Genomic DNA, 15,944 nt, shown 5'->3' with positions numbered 1-15,944 from the left:
GAGGACAGAGAAAGACAGACAGAGAGGGAGAGAGAGATAGAGAGAGACAGACAGAGAGGAGAGAGACAGACAGACAGAGAGGGAGAGACAGACAGAGAGAGAGAGACAGAGAGAGAGAGAGAGACAGAGAGAGAGAGAGAGAGGGAGAGAGAGACAGAGAGAGAGAGAGACAGAGAGGAGAGAGACAGACAGAGAGAGAGAGAGAGGGAGAGAGAGACAGAGAGAGAGAGACAGAGAGGAGAGAGACAGACAGAGAGGGAGAGAGAGACAGAGAGAGACAGACAGAGAGGGAGAGAGAGACAGAGAGAGAGACAGAGAGAGAGGAGACGATGAAGCGGGGATACCTTCAGATCCAGAACTCTCACCGAGGTGTTCTCACACAGCGCTGACAGCAGCACTCTGGCACCTGAATCACACACACACACACACACACACACACACACACACACACACACACACACACACACACACACACACACACACACACACACACACACACACACACACACACACACACACACACACACACCACACACACACACACACACACACACACACACACACACACAGAGTCAGCGTGTGTGCTCCAGAAAGACGAGTCCTTCACTGCATCAGAGCGGATCACTAAACACTGCATCCGGTTGAAGTCCTGCGTCTTGGTGAACTTAAACATCTTCCTCTGAGGTGCCAGCGGCCCGGGGCTGGCTCCAGAGGGAGGCCTTCCTCAGAACATGTATTCAGTAAACTCTGCATGTGGCGGGCCCGTTTGGGCGCCCGGCCAGATGTTGAGCCTCCAGTGGTACGTACCGTCCTCAGTGAGCATGCAGTCGCTGAGCAGCAGCTCGGAGAAGGCCGGGTCCTGGTGCAGGGCCTTGGCCAGCACAGAGCAGGTCTCTGCAGACAGACTCTGTCCGCTCAGGTCCAGCCGGGACCCCCGGGCGGACCGGCTCTCCTGGAGCCGGGACGCCACGCTCTCCTGAGGCTCCACGCCGTCCTCCTTACACACACGCAAGTAAGTCCGCCGGAAGTCCTCCATCCTGGACCAGCAGAGTCCAGACCTCCTGCCCTGTGTAGAACACACACACTCTTCACAGCGTTTCAGCAGGACCGCTGGTCTCAGACCAGAAGTGAAACTCTCTGAACATCAGTCATCAGTCTCTTCACATCAGAACAGCAGTGTGTCATTTCTTTGGTTCATCCATGAAAATGATTCTGTAAAAGTCTGTTTGCAACAGAGGACCGTCGTCAAAACAGTGAGATGTTTGTTAGAAACAACGAGGTCGACACTGACCTGAATTAGTGTCATGTTCATGGGCATTCTGACACACAGATATTGAGTCATTAGTTGTATAATCATCAGATTGTGTAGCCAAGATGTTCTGACTCTCAGCTAAAGGTGTTTCATCCACCCAGGAAGACGGCAGAACTCCCGGACAGACGGCCCGTGATGGCCTTCTCTTTCTTTCTGCACGATCCTGAATTAAATCCTCCGAAACTGTTGTTCTCAGTCTGATCTCTGTGCACTGTTCTCAGATTGATGCTGTAGCAGGAATTTCCCCGGAAATTCATGCAGTATGTAGATACTGTGCTGCCAGGAGTGCTGCAGTGCGGGGAAGTTACAACATTACAAGTATCAGACAGATTCCTCAGAAGAAACAGTTACCAGACAACTCCCAGACCCTTCCTCTGCCGACACACTGAGGCTCACAATCACATCTGGAGAGCAAACAGCTGGACGATCGCTGATGCTCAGAGATCCAGGGAGCTCCAGCCGAGCCACCAGAACCGCCTGGTACTGCATGTGAGGAAGACCGAAGGACAAACCTGATCCAGAGACGGCTGGAGACCACAGGACAGTCCTCATGAGCCAGGTGGACTCAAACAGGTTTCTGTACTGACAACACGCTCAGCTGAAGGTCGTCTCCAACAGCGTCTCTACTGTCCAGCGTCTCCAACTGCGTCTCTACTGTCCAGCGTCTCCAACTGCGTCTCTACTGTCCACGCAGACTGAGGGTCTACGGAAGACAGTAACATGTTTCTCTGGAGAAAATCATGAGACACCACATTGTGGCCTGGAAAGACATGAGCTGGTGGTCCGGTCTGGTCTGTGGTGGACTGCCGGTCCGGTCTGGTCTGTGGTGGATTGCCGGTCCGGTCTGGTCTGTGGTGGACTGCCGGTCCGGTCTGGTCTGTGGTGGACTGCCGGTCCGGTCTGGTCTGTGGTGGATTGCCGGTCCGGTCTGGTCTGTGGTGGACTGCCGGTCCGGTCTGGTCTGTGGTAGACTGCCGGTCCGGTCTGGTCTGTGGTGGATTGCCGGTCCGGTCTGGTCTGTGGTGGATTGCTGGTCCGGTCTGGTCTGTGGTGGATTGCTGGTCCGGTCTGGTCTGTGGTGGACTGCCGGTCCGGTCTGGTCTGTGGTAGACTGCCGGTCCGGTCTGGTCTGTGGTGGATTGCCGGTCCGGTCTGGTCTGTGGTGGATTGCTGGTCCGGTCTGGTCTGTGGTGGATTGCTGGTCCGGTCTGGTCTGTGGTGGACTGCCGGTCCGGTCTGGTCTGTGGTGGATTGCCGGTCCGGTCTGGTCTGTGGTGGATTGCTGGTCCGGTCTGGTCTGTGGTGGATTGCTGGTCCGGTCTGGTCTGTGGTGGATTGCTGGTCCGGTCTGGTCTGTGGTGGACTGCCGGTCCGGTCTGTGGTGGACTGCCCTCAGGACCCATCCTTCCCTCTGGACGCTTTATGAGCAGTCCATCACCAAAACAGAAAACTGTGTGTGATCCGACTCAAACTTCACACCACGAGGTCTAGCTCCAATCGTCTGGATAGATTCAGGTTCCTCAGAACCAGAACCAGAACCAGAACCAGACTGAACCACTGTGAAAAACAATTCCAGCCAACAGCCTTCAAATTGCTAAACAACCAACAGTAACTGTTGGTGAGCCACTTCCTGCAATAATCTAATGTGTGTGTGTGTGTGTGTGTGTGTGTGTGTGTGTGTGTGTGTGTGTGTGTGTGTGTGTGTGTGTCTTGTTCTTATTTTGTTTTCGTTTCTTTGTAAACTGCAGATTCATAGAGTCCACAAACAATGCCCCCGTGGGGACAGAGGGGTCCCTGGCCCTCTCCGGTGCAGTCAGACGCCAGTCCTGGTCGGTACAGCTGCAGGTCTCTCCCTCAGCATCTCCCATGAGCCTCCAGTTCGCCTCCACTAACCAGGCTGACACCTGGACCCCAGCAGCCTGCTCGTTAAAGCAGGTTCGCTGCACTGGGCCCCGAAGCAGCGCAAACTGAAGAAGCAGGACTGGTTGGTGGAGGCCCAGGGTCCAAACAGCAGCTCCGGTGCTGGACGGCCCGGAGCCAGGCGGGCACCAGCTGGACCGCATCACGAACGAGAGAGTAAAACCAGGAAGCTGCTTCTCCGCGGCGGATCTCAGCAGCTGGAGACGAACACAGACCTGAACGACGCTGCCCCGGGTCCTCTGAGCAATCACTCCGCTGGCTGCGACCTGCTGCTTCCTCTCACAGCTGACAGTTGAAGCGAACACAAAGTAACTAGGAAGTTTAAAAACGGCGCAAAGCATCTCGGGTAGTGTAGTTTATCAACGTCGACCTGTGGGAGTAGACGCGTTTCACCATGATAACACAACTTAAATGTTTATTCCGGTGTTATGTGGTGACAGCTTCATGGTACTACAGAGCGACACAAGAGCCGCAGGTTGAACACCCCTGGTCTGGGGTTGTTCGGGATTTTTGAATCTAATTTCATAGATCTATGAGTCCGCCCGTATTTGTTCTTGTTTCACATATCTATGTGGGGGAGATCAGAAGAGGAACCGGAAATACGACATAAGCTACCTTTGACCTTTCCCTGTAAGTCAAACTTTTATTTATGTTTTTCATGATCAGCTTAACAAATTGCTTTCCCGGAGCGCTGGACTGTTCTGTTCGTTCTGTTAACATTTTGTAAATGTTGTAAACATTGGAGCGCAGCGAAAATGAGTTTGACCTTTTCCCAGAATCCTTCACGGCGGACTGAAGGCGCCTTTTCGCTGCATGTCAACATGGAGGGGATGAAGGAGAAGCAGGGGCTCGTGCTGCAGTGAGGCTCCAGCACGCTGTTCGGTCGTGTTCCGGGACTCCCTGGTTGTGCGCCGCCATGGCCCCGTGCAGCCTGCTGAGCGCCGGGGCGAGCCTGCTGGCCAAGACCGTCACCGGGTGGCCCTGCGGCGGCAGCCTGAGCAGGTAGCTCCCCGCGGCTAGCTCCCCGAGGCTAGCTCCCCGAGGCTAGCTGGGTGTCCGCTAGCAGCATTAGCACGCGATAAGGAGGCGTTCTCCATCACACCACTGTGTTTGCTCTCCGCTAGCGTCGTGCGGAATTTAGCTATCAGTTCAGTCAAACTGTTCTAAGAAAGGGTTTTTCTTCAAGATGCTTTGCATGTTACAAACAGGACCCCCCCCCCCCCCCCCCCCCTCCCCCCCTCCCCACACAGCATGTTTATTATCAGCCCCTCACCCTCCTCATCCTCATCACACTGTCGCTGAAACAATGACAACAAGTACTAACACCAGATGAATAAACAGGAGGCTGAGCAGGAGGTGTGAGAGGACATCTGCAGCCTTCTGGGACTGATTCTCCTCAGTCCAGCCTGGCCTTTGCTCAGATTGGTGGTGCAGACATCATCCTCACTGCCTCTCTATGCCCATCAAGTCCCACCCCACGGCTTCTTTCTAATCTTTTCTGCCATTTAGGCTGCATTTGAACTGTGGGATTCAGCCTCGGGGCGAACACGGGGACATGCAAACCCCACGCAGAGAGGCCCCGACCTGGATGTGGAAGTGACGGACTGCACCGACGTGCAGCCTGACAAGGATCTGCTTACACAAAGTGTGTGTTCCCTGTGTGCAGGTGGAACAGAGTCCTACCTGCTGTGTTCTTCAGCCCAGTCAGATATCTGACTGCAGAGGCCAGCGGACCACCAAAGAGACCCCTGAATGGATACATGAGATATGTGATGCAACAGAAGCCAGCCGTCGTCAGACAGAACCCAGGTACCTGCACTTCTCTGATGAATCAATGTTCCTCGTTACGCACATCCTGCTAAACATTCAAGGTTTTAATCAGCCTTGCAGTTCAGTCATCTTCCAGTCCTTCTTTTGTCTTTTTGTCTTTAAAATCGTTTCCTGCAGAAATCAAACCGGTGGACATCATTAGGAAGATTGCCCAGCAGTGGAGATCTCTGAGTCCAGAGCAGAAACGGGTATCTCCTTCCTCTCTTTATCATGATCTCTTGGTGTCAAAATGTTTCCATATTATTGCAAATCATTCTCCAAAACGCTGTAAGTTATTTGTTAATAAACGTTAATTTCAGTTTTACCTTTATACCACCTTAGAGATGCTGCCTGATGCAAAGTGAAGTGTCCACCAACAGAGTTTTGTTTGCAGTGATCACACATGTTTTTCCATCCAGATGGCTTTAATGATAATGGCACAGTTAGCTTTAATGCTTTTGATGCAGCTAGCTTTAATGCTAATGATACAGTTAGCTTTAATGCTATTGATGCAGTTAGCTTTAAAGCTAGGGTAGACGATGTTGTCCAAAAGCTCTTCTTGTCATACTGAGTGAAACGCTCCTGCCCCCTGGGAGAAGTCAATACATTATGTGGACGAAAAAAGGTGCGGAAAAATCTTGACCACTGTAGCAGCCACAGGACAGTAAAAACTCCGACCAATCGTAAGGCGCGGACTGCTCTTAAGAAACCAATCAAATCCCTTCGCCGTTCTACCAGCCCCCTGTGCGCACATTTCAATGGCGTGCACTGGCCCTGGTTCAGAGCGCGCTGCCAAGGCGCTCTCGGCGCTCGTGGCTCGCGTCAAAAATGGAAGGAAGGGAGCGGCGCGCTGCGCTGCTATGCACGTTGTGTGCGGCAGTCAGAAAGGTTCATAACATTGGAGGCGATCACAAACTCCGTGCGTGCGGCGCTCCCGCGTCCAGTGCGTTCGCTTCCAACGGGAGCTCCTCCAATGGGGTGGGAGTAGTGCTGGACAGAATTACGATATCAATATATACCGCGGTATATTTTCATCCAATAACGGTGATATGAGTTTTAAGCAAATTTTCGATATAGTGCATTACAGTATGTTTCACAATCACTAAGTGCTGTTCACGGCGCCGCCGATTCCAGCCGAGTAGAAAGAGAGTGATCAGTGCTCTGCAGCCACAGCTGGCCGTCCTCAGCTCAGGCTACAAGCTGAGCTCCACCGCAGTAAGTTTGAGCTCCAAAATGAGAACTTGTGATGTAAACGCGACTGAACAAGCTTCCACAAGCTAATTTGTGGCCGTGAAATAATAAATCGTGCGCATGAAATACTAATTTGTGGCCACGAATTAGGAATATCATTATCATGCGGCCTTTCAGTCTCAATATCTCTTTAACAAAACGTCAGTAACTTACAAAGAGGGCGCCTGCATCCCGTCGCTGTGAGCTGGACGACAGGCTACAAGCTTATTTTTATTAAAAGTATCTGTCTATCAAGCATCAGAAACAATATTGATTTCTACGAGCAGCCGTGGTGCTGCGGGGTTCAGGGACCGTCTACAATTTACAAGACGCTGAAACAGTGAAGACAAATACCACAAAAACAAAAACAAAAGTACAGGGATTCACTGCAGTGTCACCATAATCACTACAACCTTAAGTAATCTGTACTTAACCTCAGTAATTCTGAGCACTTTGATTTTTCTTCCTGGTTGAAGCAGCTTTGTTTGAATCTATAACAATAACATGCATGATTCTTAACAGTTTTTCTGAGGCTTTTGTATTATTTATATTGATATCGGAATTATGTCGTATTGACCGAAATTAAGACCTATATCGTGATAACGTTTTTGGCCATATCGTCCAGCCCGAGGTGGGAGCTGGGCGGAGCCTTGGGGAGATGCTATATTCAAAAACATGCTAGTTTTCCAAGATCGCCGACCCTAGCTTTAACAGCTGTACCATGGATGGATGGACTGGCTTCTTACTGACGCCCTCTCCTGTTCCTGTCACTGTTCCTCCTCCTCCTCCTCCACCCTGTTGTGACTGCTCTGTTTGTCCCTGTGGCCTCCAGCCGTTTGAAGAAGCGTCGGTTCGAGCCCGGGAGCAGTTCAGGGTGGAGCTGCAGAACTACCAGGCCCGGCTGAGTCCGGAGCAGCTGCAGCAGCAGGCTCAGGAGAAACGGCAGCGGATGGCCAAGAGGAAGGCCATCAGGAAGAAGAGGGTGAGCGCCACACCTGTAACTGTCTCTCTGTCTCTCTCTCGTCTTCTTCCTGTGTTGAAGTGTGTGTTTGTGTGTTGACAGGAGCTCACCAGCCTGGGGAAGCCCAAGCGCCCCCGCTCTCCGTTCAATATCTTCATGTCGGAGCACTTTGAGGAGGCCAGAGGAGTCAACACTCAGGTCAGAGGCCAGCACACTCTCCACGCTTCATCAGTCCTCAGAGCTGACCTCCAGTGAAGGGGTGAGTCTGAGATCCTGTGATGACTGTCCTGCAGATGAAGATGAAGAGCCTGATGGACGACTGGAGGAATCTGTTCAGCCACCAGAAGAAGGTGGGTCAGTGTCCGCCGGACCGCTGCAGTGGTTGGACCCAGCGCTCAGTCTCCACCGTCTGTCCTCCCCTCAGGTCTACACGCAGCTGGCCGAGGACGACAAGATCCGCTACAAGAACGAGATGAAGTCCTGGGAGGACCACATGGTGGACATCGGACGGGAGGACCTGATCCGAGAGCAGACGCTGTCCTCCAGGAAGAAGCGCGCCACCAAAGTGGCCAAGAAGACGGCGAAGACAAAAAGTCCAGCTGTGAAGAAAGCCGGCGCCGGGAAGAAGGCTGCAGCCGCGGGGAGGAAGGCCAAGACCAGCTCCACCAAGACGCTGTCCACTCGCTCCAAGAAGACATAAACACCCTCCATCGGCCGAGTCCTCAGGGGACAGCCAGGGGACACTGGGGGACACTGGGGGACTCACAGCCAGGGGAGACCTGAACCTTCACCACATCACCTTCACTTCCCAGTAGAGTGTGGGTGAGGCAGGGCGAGTCCACACGTCGCACTCCTGGACCTCAGTCTCTGAACGTCCTGCCGTCTCACGTCTTCCCACAGGATGTCCAGTGGACAGCGTCCCCGTCTTCTCATTGACACATCGGTGGTTCTGTGTAGTTTCAGAAACTAAGTGCTGATTGGTTGCAGAGCACTCAGTGGTTCCATCGTGCAGCCTGACTGAATTCTTTACTTAGCTCTGTTAGCAGCGCAGCCCCGTTAGCTTAGCAGCGCAGCCCCGTTAGCTTAGCAGCGCAGCCCCGTTAGCTTAGCAGCGTAGCTCTGTTAGCAGCATAGCTCAGCTTGTCACTGTAGTCCTTCAGTCCAAACCTCGAATTACACAGGATAAGAATAAACCCAGAGACTCGGTCTGAAGGGACCAGCTGCTTCTCACCCTCTCTTTTTGTTTTCTTGAGAGAACCAAACAGCTCTCAGTTCTGATGGTCTTTGACTGCTCTCATCTCTGCTCTGTCTTCTGGTCCTCTGGTCCTCTGGTCTGTCCTCTGGGTCTCTCTCCTCTGTCCTCTGGACTGTGATGAAGACGTCCTCTCAGTATTGATTAGCTTGTAGGATGGATCTGGAGCTGCTGTTCACTCCTTGTTTTGTTTTGTATTTTCTGAATAAAGACGTCCAGTCTGGTCCTGAGGTTGGACCAGGACACAGTGTGTCTGTCCAGTCTTCATACCAACACACTCCAGTCTGCAGTACGACAGGTGTCAGACTGGTGTTTCTATCTCCAGGTTTCATGTTATGCATGATGACACATTTTTATTGTGAATGGAAACTTTAGTTCTGCTTCCAGTCTCTCTTCACATCTGGATTCATTCATGGAAAGAATCGATCGGTTCTAAACTTTGATTTCTGGCTTGTGGAATCCTGCGGTGGTTGGTTCGTTGTCTTTACTGTATTTCCTGTAGGCTCCAGTCACTTCCAGGCAGTGGGGAGGTTTTGTCAGGATGAGGTTTTCATGGATCCAGACGGTATGAGGATGGAGACATGTTGAGTTTTTTAATCATACACTCTGGTGTGACTATCATTTCCGGTACTGGCTGTGGTGGGTGTTGGTACAGAGCTGGGATCGGGTCCAGGAGGTCCAGTCTGAGGGGGTTTACGCTGCAGCGGCACAGTGCTGCAGTGGTTAGCCCTGTCGGCTCATGACGTGACTGTCTCCCTTCCTCCTCCTACGATGCTCAGAATAGCCTGGTACTGACTTGTGACCTTGAGCAGCATCGGGGTGACAGACGGACTGGGAGGTAGGGAATAGCACCGACAACCTCCTCCTCAGCGCGGACCGGTTTGGAGCGGCAGGAAGCTGCATACAAACACCGTCAACGACACTACAAAATAAAAGCTTTTGTTCTTTTAGCGGCCCGGTGTCGGACCACGGACCGGCGGTTGGGGATCGCTGATATAAAAGACAGTTAAAACAATCAGGTAAATGAAAAACACTTTTAATGCAGTGACTGATACAAAAACCTCAAACCAGCAACACGTCAAGAGACAGGAGCTCTGAAGAACCGAAACCAGCAGAAAGCTGCTCAGTAACAAACTACAAACGGCCGGAGGAGCCCCCCCAGAGGTGGCGCTCTCCCCCCCCCCCACCCCCCGCCCCCCTGGAGGTGGCGCTCTAGAGCTACTGCAGCAGCGCCTGGAAGTCCGGAGATAAGACCAGCTTGTGGTGGACGTTCCCCAGCACCATCATGTCTCCGGTGTTTCCCTCAGACAGACGCACAGAGACCAGCTGCTGTAGAGACAAGCAGGACAAGGTTCACTTCATCTGTCCACTGAGACATCCGGAGGACATCGGCCTAAAAGACACTCAGAACTAGGGGTGTCCTCAGATAGTCGATGATTCGTTCGAAGGGGCCAGACTCCACTGCCTATCATACAGTCGAAAGCATCGAAAAATGTGGTTATTAAACGAGGACCATTCCATCACAGCTGTATGGGGGTGCTGAAGGACTGATTTTACATAGAATTACTTGTTTTTTTTTTCCAGATAAACATGATATGAAGCCTATTTGATATACATGTTAGCCTATCAAATACACTGTGGAAAAAATGTACTTGTAGTTTTATTCAATATTCTGTCTATTTAGTGTTTGTGAATGAACCACCATGGTGAGTGGCACAGTCTGAGCTCCGTCACAGAGCAGCATCTCAGTGGTGATTTGGCTTCATTTTAAAAAGCTCACAATGTTGGGAAAAAACCCCCAGAACTTCAGACCAAGTCAAAGATGATCCAAAGAAAGTCAAATGCAAGTTGTGTCCTTTCATATCACTCCACAACAACATGGCTTTCCACCTTAAACGGGTCAGTAGCCAGATAACTGGGCTAATAAAAGACGGTTCTGTTACTCAATTCTCACTTTTAATGCTGACTTTTATTTTGTTTAATTGTAATATTTTAGGTTATTATATTATTTTTTTTATTTATCTAAAAGGCTAATTCTATTTAAATTAGTGTTTGTTTTTGCATGGATGTTGTGCTGCTAAACGGACCGACACAGTGCAATTAAGCCTGTTTCATTTAATTTGAGCAGATAATGTGAGAAATTGTTCAGCCAAACAATGTGAGCTTATCTGCAGAGATTATAGATATAAATAAATGACATGCTTTAGCCCGATTGTTAGAAGAGGGTTTGGTTCTGGTCATTTGAACTATACTTCATTTGTCTGATGTTTGGAGTTATGACACTTTGTTCCAGTCTGTGTTTCAGTGTGGAGGAAAAAAATAAGTGTTGTTTTACCTGCCTGCACTGTTTTTTTTTTTTTTTTAATTACTGCAACATTCTGCTGTAGCCTATTCAAATGATTCTAAAATGAAAAAAAAAACCAAGATGATAGATTATCAGTCGACTATTGGCAGGATCAGACAAATCAGTTTCGACTATGGAAATTCTAAGTCGGGGACACCTCCACTCAGAACAGTCAGCGTTCATCAGGTACGGTGAAACGTGTCCTGTCTTCACATCCGTCTCAAGCTTTAAATCCTCACAGAGCAGCGTCTGGACAGCTGCAGCCTGCTGGGCCAATCAGAGCAGAGCAGCGTCTGGACAGCTGCAGCCTGCTGGGCCAATCAGAGCAGAGCAGCGTCTGGACAGGTGTGTGTTGTGTGCAGCGCTCGGCACCTGCAGGAAGGAGAACGCTGCTCCCTCGGACACGTCCATCACAACGTCTCCCAGCCTCAGCTGCAGCTTCCCCGAACGCCGGACCTGAAGCTTCCCGAGGAACCCCTCAGGGAAGTCCGAGAGCACCACGGTCTACACACACACACACACACACACACACACACACACACACACACACACACACAGACAGACAGACAGACAGACAGACAGACAGACAGACAGACAGACAGACAGACAGAGACAGACAGAGACAGACAGACAGACAGACAGACAGACAGACAGACAGACAGACAGACAGACACCTTGTGAGGACCAGCTGTTACACAATCAGATGTGGAGTGTGTGTGTGTGTGTCTGTGTGTGCGTGCTTGTACAGCTATATGTTGTGAGGACCTTTTGTGAGGACATTGGGTTTTTAACCTTACAAGTGAGGACATTTTTGCCGGTCCTCACTATTCCACAGACCTTTTTTGGCCTTTTTGAGGTTCAGACTGGATTTTTGGTTTCGGGTTACCGTTGGGTTTAGGTCAGGTTTAGGGCATAGGTCAGGGTTAGGCATTCATTTTTGATGGTTAGGGGGAGGGGCTAGGAAATGCATTATGTCAGTGAATGTCCTCACAACATGTAGCTGTACAAACGTGTGTGTGTGTGTGTGTGTGTGTGTGTGTGTGTGTGTGTGTGTGTGTGTGTACTGACTGGAGCCGGGACCGCTGCAGTCCTGCGCTCCTCAGACCGGGCCTCCCTCTTGGCCGGTCTCTCTGGACCGGGCCCGGGTCCGGGCCGCGGCGCCGGCGCCCGGCCCGGCATGCAGTCCGGCAGCTGCATGAAGAAGAGCTCCTCCCCCCCCGACAGGCGGAGCCCCCGCAGCAGCTCCGCTATGGAGGGCTTCTCCGCCCCGCTCCGGGCAGAGCCGCACCGGCCTCCAGCAGCTGCTGGGAACAACACGACAAACGCAGCCGCTTCAGGGTCAGCCAGAGGTCAGAGGTCAGGGGTCAGCGCGGCTCAGAGTCTGAGGCTCTCTCACGTGGGGGGCTCTGGCTCAGGGGTAACTGGACGGGTTTCAGCTTGTCGTCATTCTTCAGACCCGGGTCGTCGATGAACTGCAGGGACACAAACACCACCAACACTCAGCTCTCGGTCTCGCTGAGGACGCTGTCCTCCACAGTCCTGGCTGCAGGACGAGCAGCGCTCGCCGTGTTCAGACTGAAAGCTGGGAGTGATTCCAGAGATGAGGAGCAGAGCGGCTGAACCATCTGCTCCTCGTGGTGGAGAGAAGGGTGGAGCTGGGGGAGGACAACACAGGACCACGGAGGACAGAGGTGAGGACAGGGTGAGGACAGGGTGAGGCGGTGGAGGACAGGGTGAGGCGGGTAGAGGACAGGGTGAGCTGGTGGAGGACAGGGTGAGGCTGTGGAGGACAGGGTGAGGCTGTGGAGGACAGGGTGAGGCTGTGGAGGACAGGGTGAGGCGGTGGAGGACAGGGTGAGGTGGTGGAGGACAGGGTGAGGACAGGGTGAGGTGGTGGAGGACAGGGTGAGGACAGGGTGAGGTGGTGGAGGACAGGGTGGGCTGGTGGAGGACAGGGTGAGGACAAGGTGAGCTGGTGGAGGACAGGGTGAGGACAGGGTGAGCTGGTGGGAGGAGGAGGTCTGAGGAGAGGGGGATGATGGGACATGTTGTTTCTCACCAACGCTGGTCTAAAGGAAACACGGCGGGACATTTCGGGACGCCTGTCTCAACACTTCAGCTTCTCCCCTGACGGAGACACTCACATCGTCTCTCTGCAGCTTACTGAGGATCTGGTCTTCGTCCTCGTCGTCCTCTGCCTCTCGCCGTTCCTTCTTCATGGTCCTGCAGACGGGGGACGACCCGGAGCCCTGCGGGTCTGGAGCGGCTCGCCAGCCTGGACACAAACTCAGAGTGAGGAAGAGGAGGAGGGGGAGGATGAAGGGCGGGACGGGGACGGCCGTCACCTGCTCTACGTCCAGAGTCCGCGGGACCCTGTTCAAAGATGGAGTGGGACTGGATGGTCTGAGGCCTGTCCTTCCTCCGGCCTCGGCCCTCCCTCCGCCGCTCGTCCCTCTCTCTCCGGTCCTTCCTCGGGGCCGCCTGGACGTCCTCCTTCGACCTGGACACACTGCAGCTTCATCACACATGAAGAGGAGGGAGACGGAACCATGGGAGACGAGCCGGTCCCTCACTCACTCGTCTTTAGTCCTCCTCACAGCGTGGACGTTGGGCTCAAACGTTTTCTGTGGACGACACCAAACACACCTTCTGTAGACATGGTCAGAGGACGGACAGGTCCACTGTGATCAGAGGACGGACAGGTCCACCGTGATCAGAGGACGGACAGGTCCACCGTGATCAGAGGACGGACAGGTCCACCGTGATCAGAGGACGGACAGGTCCACCGTGATCAGAGGACGGACAGGTCCACCGTGATCAGAGGACGGACAGGTCCACCGTGATCAGAGGATGGACAGATCAGAGGACGGACAGGTCCACTGTGATCAGAGGATGGACAGGTCCACCGTGATCAGAGGATGGACAGATCAGAGGACGGACAGGTCCACTGTGATCAGAGGACGGACAGGTCCACCGTGATCAGAGGACGGACAGGTCCACCGTGATCAGAGGACGGACAGGTCCACCGTGATGAGGTCATCTGAATGCTGGTCATGTTCTCAGTGCTCTGGCCTCATGGGAAGGTCCCGGGCTCTGTGGGGGTTTGCATGTTCTTTCTCCAGGCTCTCTGGTTTCGTCCCACAGTCCAAACATGTGGCGAGGTGAACTGGTGACACTAAATTACTCAAATGATCACACATAATGACTGCTGGTCTCCCCGCTTGGTCCTTTATCAGGACCACAAAGCGCTGGCGCCGCTCAGGTTCCGCCTGGACAGAAACCTGCACACACGAAGGAAGAACATGCAAACTGCACAGCGAAGGCCCCAGACTCGAACCCAGGACCGTGTCTGTCCCCACATTGAACAAAGCTTCCTCACCTTGGTCTTTTTGAAGCCCCCCCCCAGAGTCAGGTCCCTGGTCCTCAGAGAACTCAGCCTCCCGGGAGGAGGGGGCGAGCACAGGGTCCTGACCCGGCCTGGGAGGCCAGAGGGGCCCGGGACCCCGGCTGCTGCTCCCGGTTCAGTCATGCCAGGCCGGGCTGGTCCTGCGCAGGGGGGGTCAAACGGTCCTGTTCTTCAAGGGGTCTGGTTCTAAAGAGCTTCCTGGGAATGAAGACTCTCCTCATTCTTCATCCCTTCAAACCCCGCAGGATCCAGACCCAGAGAGCCTCTTCAGAGCCGCTCCGCCGCAGAGGAACAGCCCCATCTCCAGCCTGCGGGCTCCACACACCCCGGACCAGGACCACTGATCCCCGCTGCAGCGGCTCCCAGGCCGGACTAGGTCCTCAGGAAGCCCCGCTGGAGCGGCTCCCAGGCCGGGCTCAGACCTCAGGAAGCCCCGCTGCAGCGGCTCTCAGGCCGGGCTCAGTCCTGCAGAAGCCCCGCTGGAGCGGCTCTCAGGCCGGGCTCAGTCCTGCAGAAGCCCCGCTGGAGCGGCTCTCAGGCCGGGCTAGGTCCTCAGGAAGCCCCGCTGGAGCGGCTCCCAGGCCGGGCTCAGACCTCAGGAAGCCCCGCTGCAGCGGCTCTCAGGCCGGGCTCAGTCCTGCAGAAGCCCCGCTGGAGCGGCTCTCAGGCCGGGCTAGGTCCTCAGGAAGCCCCGCTGGAGCGGCTCCCAGGCCGGGCTCAGACCTCAGGAAGCCCCGCTGGAGCGGCTCTCAGGCCGGGCTCAGACCTCAGGAAGCCCCGCTGGAGCGGCTCCCAGGCCGGGCTCAGACCTCAGGAAGCCCCGCTGCAGCGGCTGGTTCCGGGTCTGTGCTCCTCCAGAAGCTAACCGCTAAGTTGAGACGCCTTCTCGGTCAGGATCCAGCAGCGTCCTGACCATGTGCGTTGGCGGGTTCCAGAAGGTTTAAAATGCCCAGAATAAAGTTAACCCTGCGAATAAACTCGTTAATAATCCAGTTTTTAAGGTTTTTATTCCCTCTGCGCGGTGCTTTGTTGTTGCTGCTCGCTAGCAGTACCCAGGAACAGCCACTAGAGGGCGGCGTTTGCTTCTTGACGGTGTTGCGTTCACGGAGCTCCGGAGCGGAGGAGAATCCGGGTCCCTCGACATCAGCTGTTCTCCACTGCAGTGCCTCAGAGAGAGCTCAGAGAGCCAGGAAGGAATCTGATTAGTGAAAATAACACTAGCAGGAAGATAAAGTTTATTTTAGAAGACGAAATCCTGATAAAGAAGTCACTGACAGAAGAGACATATAGCTAAAGATGTCGTGAGTGTGTGTAGGAGGCACAACTAAAAAAAAGAAGAAAAACATGCTTCAGTAACGTTTTCTGAATTAACATATTATTAGGTCTATTTTTTAACACAAAGGTGAAGGATAACAACAAGAACAATTCAATGACCGGTTTCTAAACTCTTTAACTATTCTTGATATCGGCATGACGTCACGCACCACGTGATCTTCCTTAGTTACCAGGCCGGAGGGGCAAACAACGTGGAAGGCACCGTAGCGACCGTAAGGGCTTGCACAGTTATTAAAACTTTTAGTGTTCTTTTGTGTAGCAGCACAAGTTTATTATTGGTCACTGGTGCCAGGTGTGGCTCACCAGTATCAGGATGGGCTGAAGCCTGAAGATTTTAGCAAGATATAAGGCAGAGCTGCACATGGTCGGCTGGAT

At 53.2% G+C, this 15,944-nt stretch overlaps 3 protein-coding genes across 9 annotated transcripts in view; 1 reads left to right on the top strand and 2 right to left on the bottom strand.

The window, feature by feature from the left end:
- LOC115392905 (leucine-rich repeat-containing protein 45) overlaps positions 1-3,538 on the bottom strand; it is a 6,096-nt gene extending 2,558 nt beyond the window's left edge. The window contains exons 1-3 of the mRNA XM_030097572.1: positions 3,448-3,538; positions 808-1,066; positions 345-406 (exon numbers count right to left, since the gene is read on the bottom strand). Of these exons, the coding sequence (XP_029953432.1) occupies positions 345-406; positions 808-1,036 (291 nt within the window). The 5' untranslated portion in view covers positions 1,037-1,066; positions 3,448-3,538. The remainder of the gene's footprint in view (positions 1-344; positions 407-807; positions 1,067-3,447) is intronic.
- On the bottom strand, positions 2,572-15,291 carry LOC115393472 (DNA-directed RNA polymerase III subunit RPC4). Of its 6 annotated transcripts, none has more exons than XM_030098469.1 (8): positions 15,044-15,291; positions 14,208-14,957; positions 13,406-13,452; positions 13,174-13,337; positions 12,973-13,103; positions 12,225-12,300; positions 11,839-12,132; positions 2,572-3,021 (listed from the first exon to the last, which is right to left on the bottom strand). In XM_030098469.1, exons 2-8 carry the CDS (start codon positions 14,355-14,357, stop codon positions 2,786-2,788), a joined length of 1,098 nt encoding a protein of 365 aa, XP_029954329.1. In that variant the 5' UTR covers positions 14,358-14,957; positions 15,044-15,291; the 3' UTR covers positions 2,572-2,785. The 6 variants fall into 6 exon arrangements, with proteins under 6 accessions (XP_029954329.1, XP_029954330.1, XP_029954331.1 ...); XM_030098473.1 differs by lacking the exon at positions 2,572-3,021 and adding exons at positions 9,662-9,813; positions 11,201-11,332 and having other exon boundaries at positions 11,897-12,132; positions 14,208-15,291; XM_030098475.1 differs by lacking the exon at positions 2,572-3,021 and adding exons at positions 9,662-9,813; positions 11,201-11,332 and having other exon boundaries at positions 11,897-12,132; positions 13,174-13,328; positions 14,208-15,291.
- tfam (transcription factor A, mitochondrial) lies at positions 3,848-11,119 on the top strand. Of its 2 annotated transcripts, XR_003931959.1 has the most exons (9): positions 3,848-3,862; positions 4,009-4,234; positions 4,899-5,041; positions 5,180-5,250; positions 7,104-7,253; positions 7,335-7,430; positions 7,526-7,582; positions 7,657-8,374; positions 11,109-11,119. XR_003931959.1 is itself a non-coding variant. In XM_030098476.1 (8 exons), the coding sequence occupies exons 2-8, from the start codon at positions 4,149-4,151 to the stop codon at positions 7,930-7,932; spliced, it is 879 nt and encodes a 292-aa protein (XP_029954336.1). In that variant the 5' UTR covers positions 3,848-3,862; positions 4,009-4,148; the 3' UTR covers positions 7,933-8,734. The 2 variants fall into 2 exon arrangements, 1 of the variants encoding a protein (XP_029954336.1); XM_030098476.1 differs by lacking the exon at positions 11,109-11,119 and having other exon boundaries at positions 7,657-8,734.
- Positions 15,292-15,944: the final 653 nt, after the last annotated feature.

This window comes from Salarias fasciatus, chromosome 8 (assembly GCF_902148845.1).
Source record: "Salarias fasciatus chromosome 8, fSalaFa1.1, whole genome shotgun sequence".
Lineage (NCBI taxonomy): Eukaryota > Metazoa > Chordata > Actinopteri > Blenniiformes > Blenniidae > Salarias > Salarias fasciatus.
The sequence above is the reverse complement of the archived record's forward strand: the minus strand, read 5'-3'. Positions and strand labels throughout refer to the sequence as shown.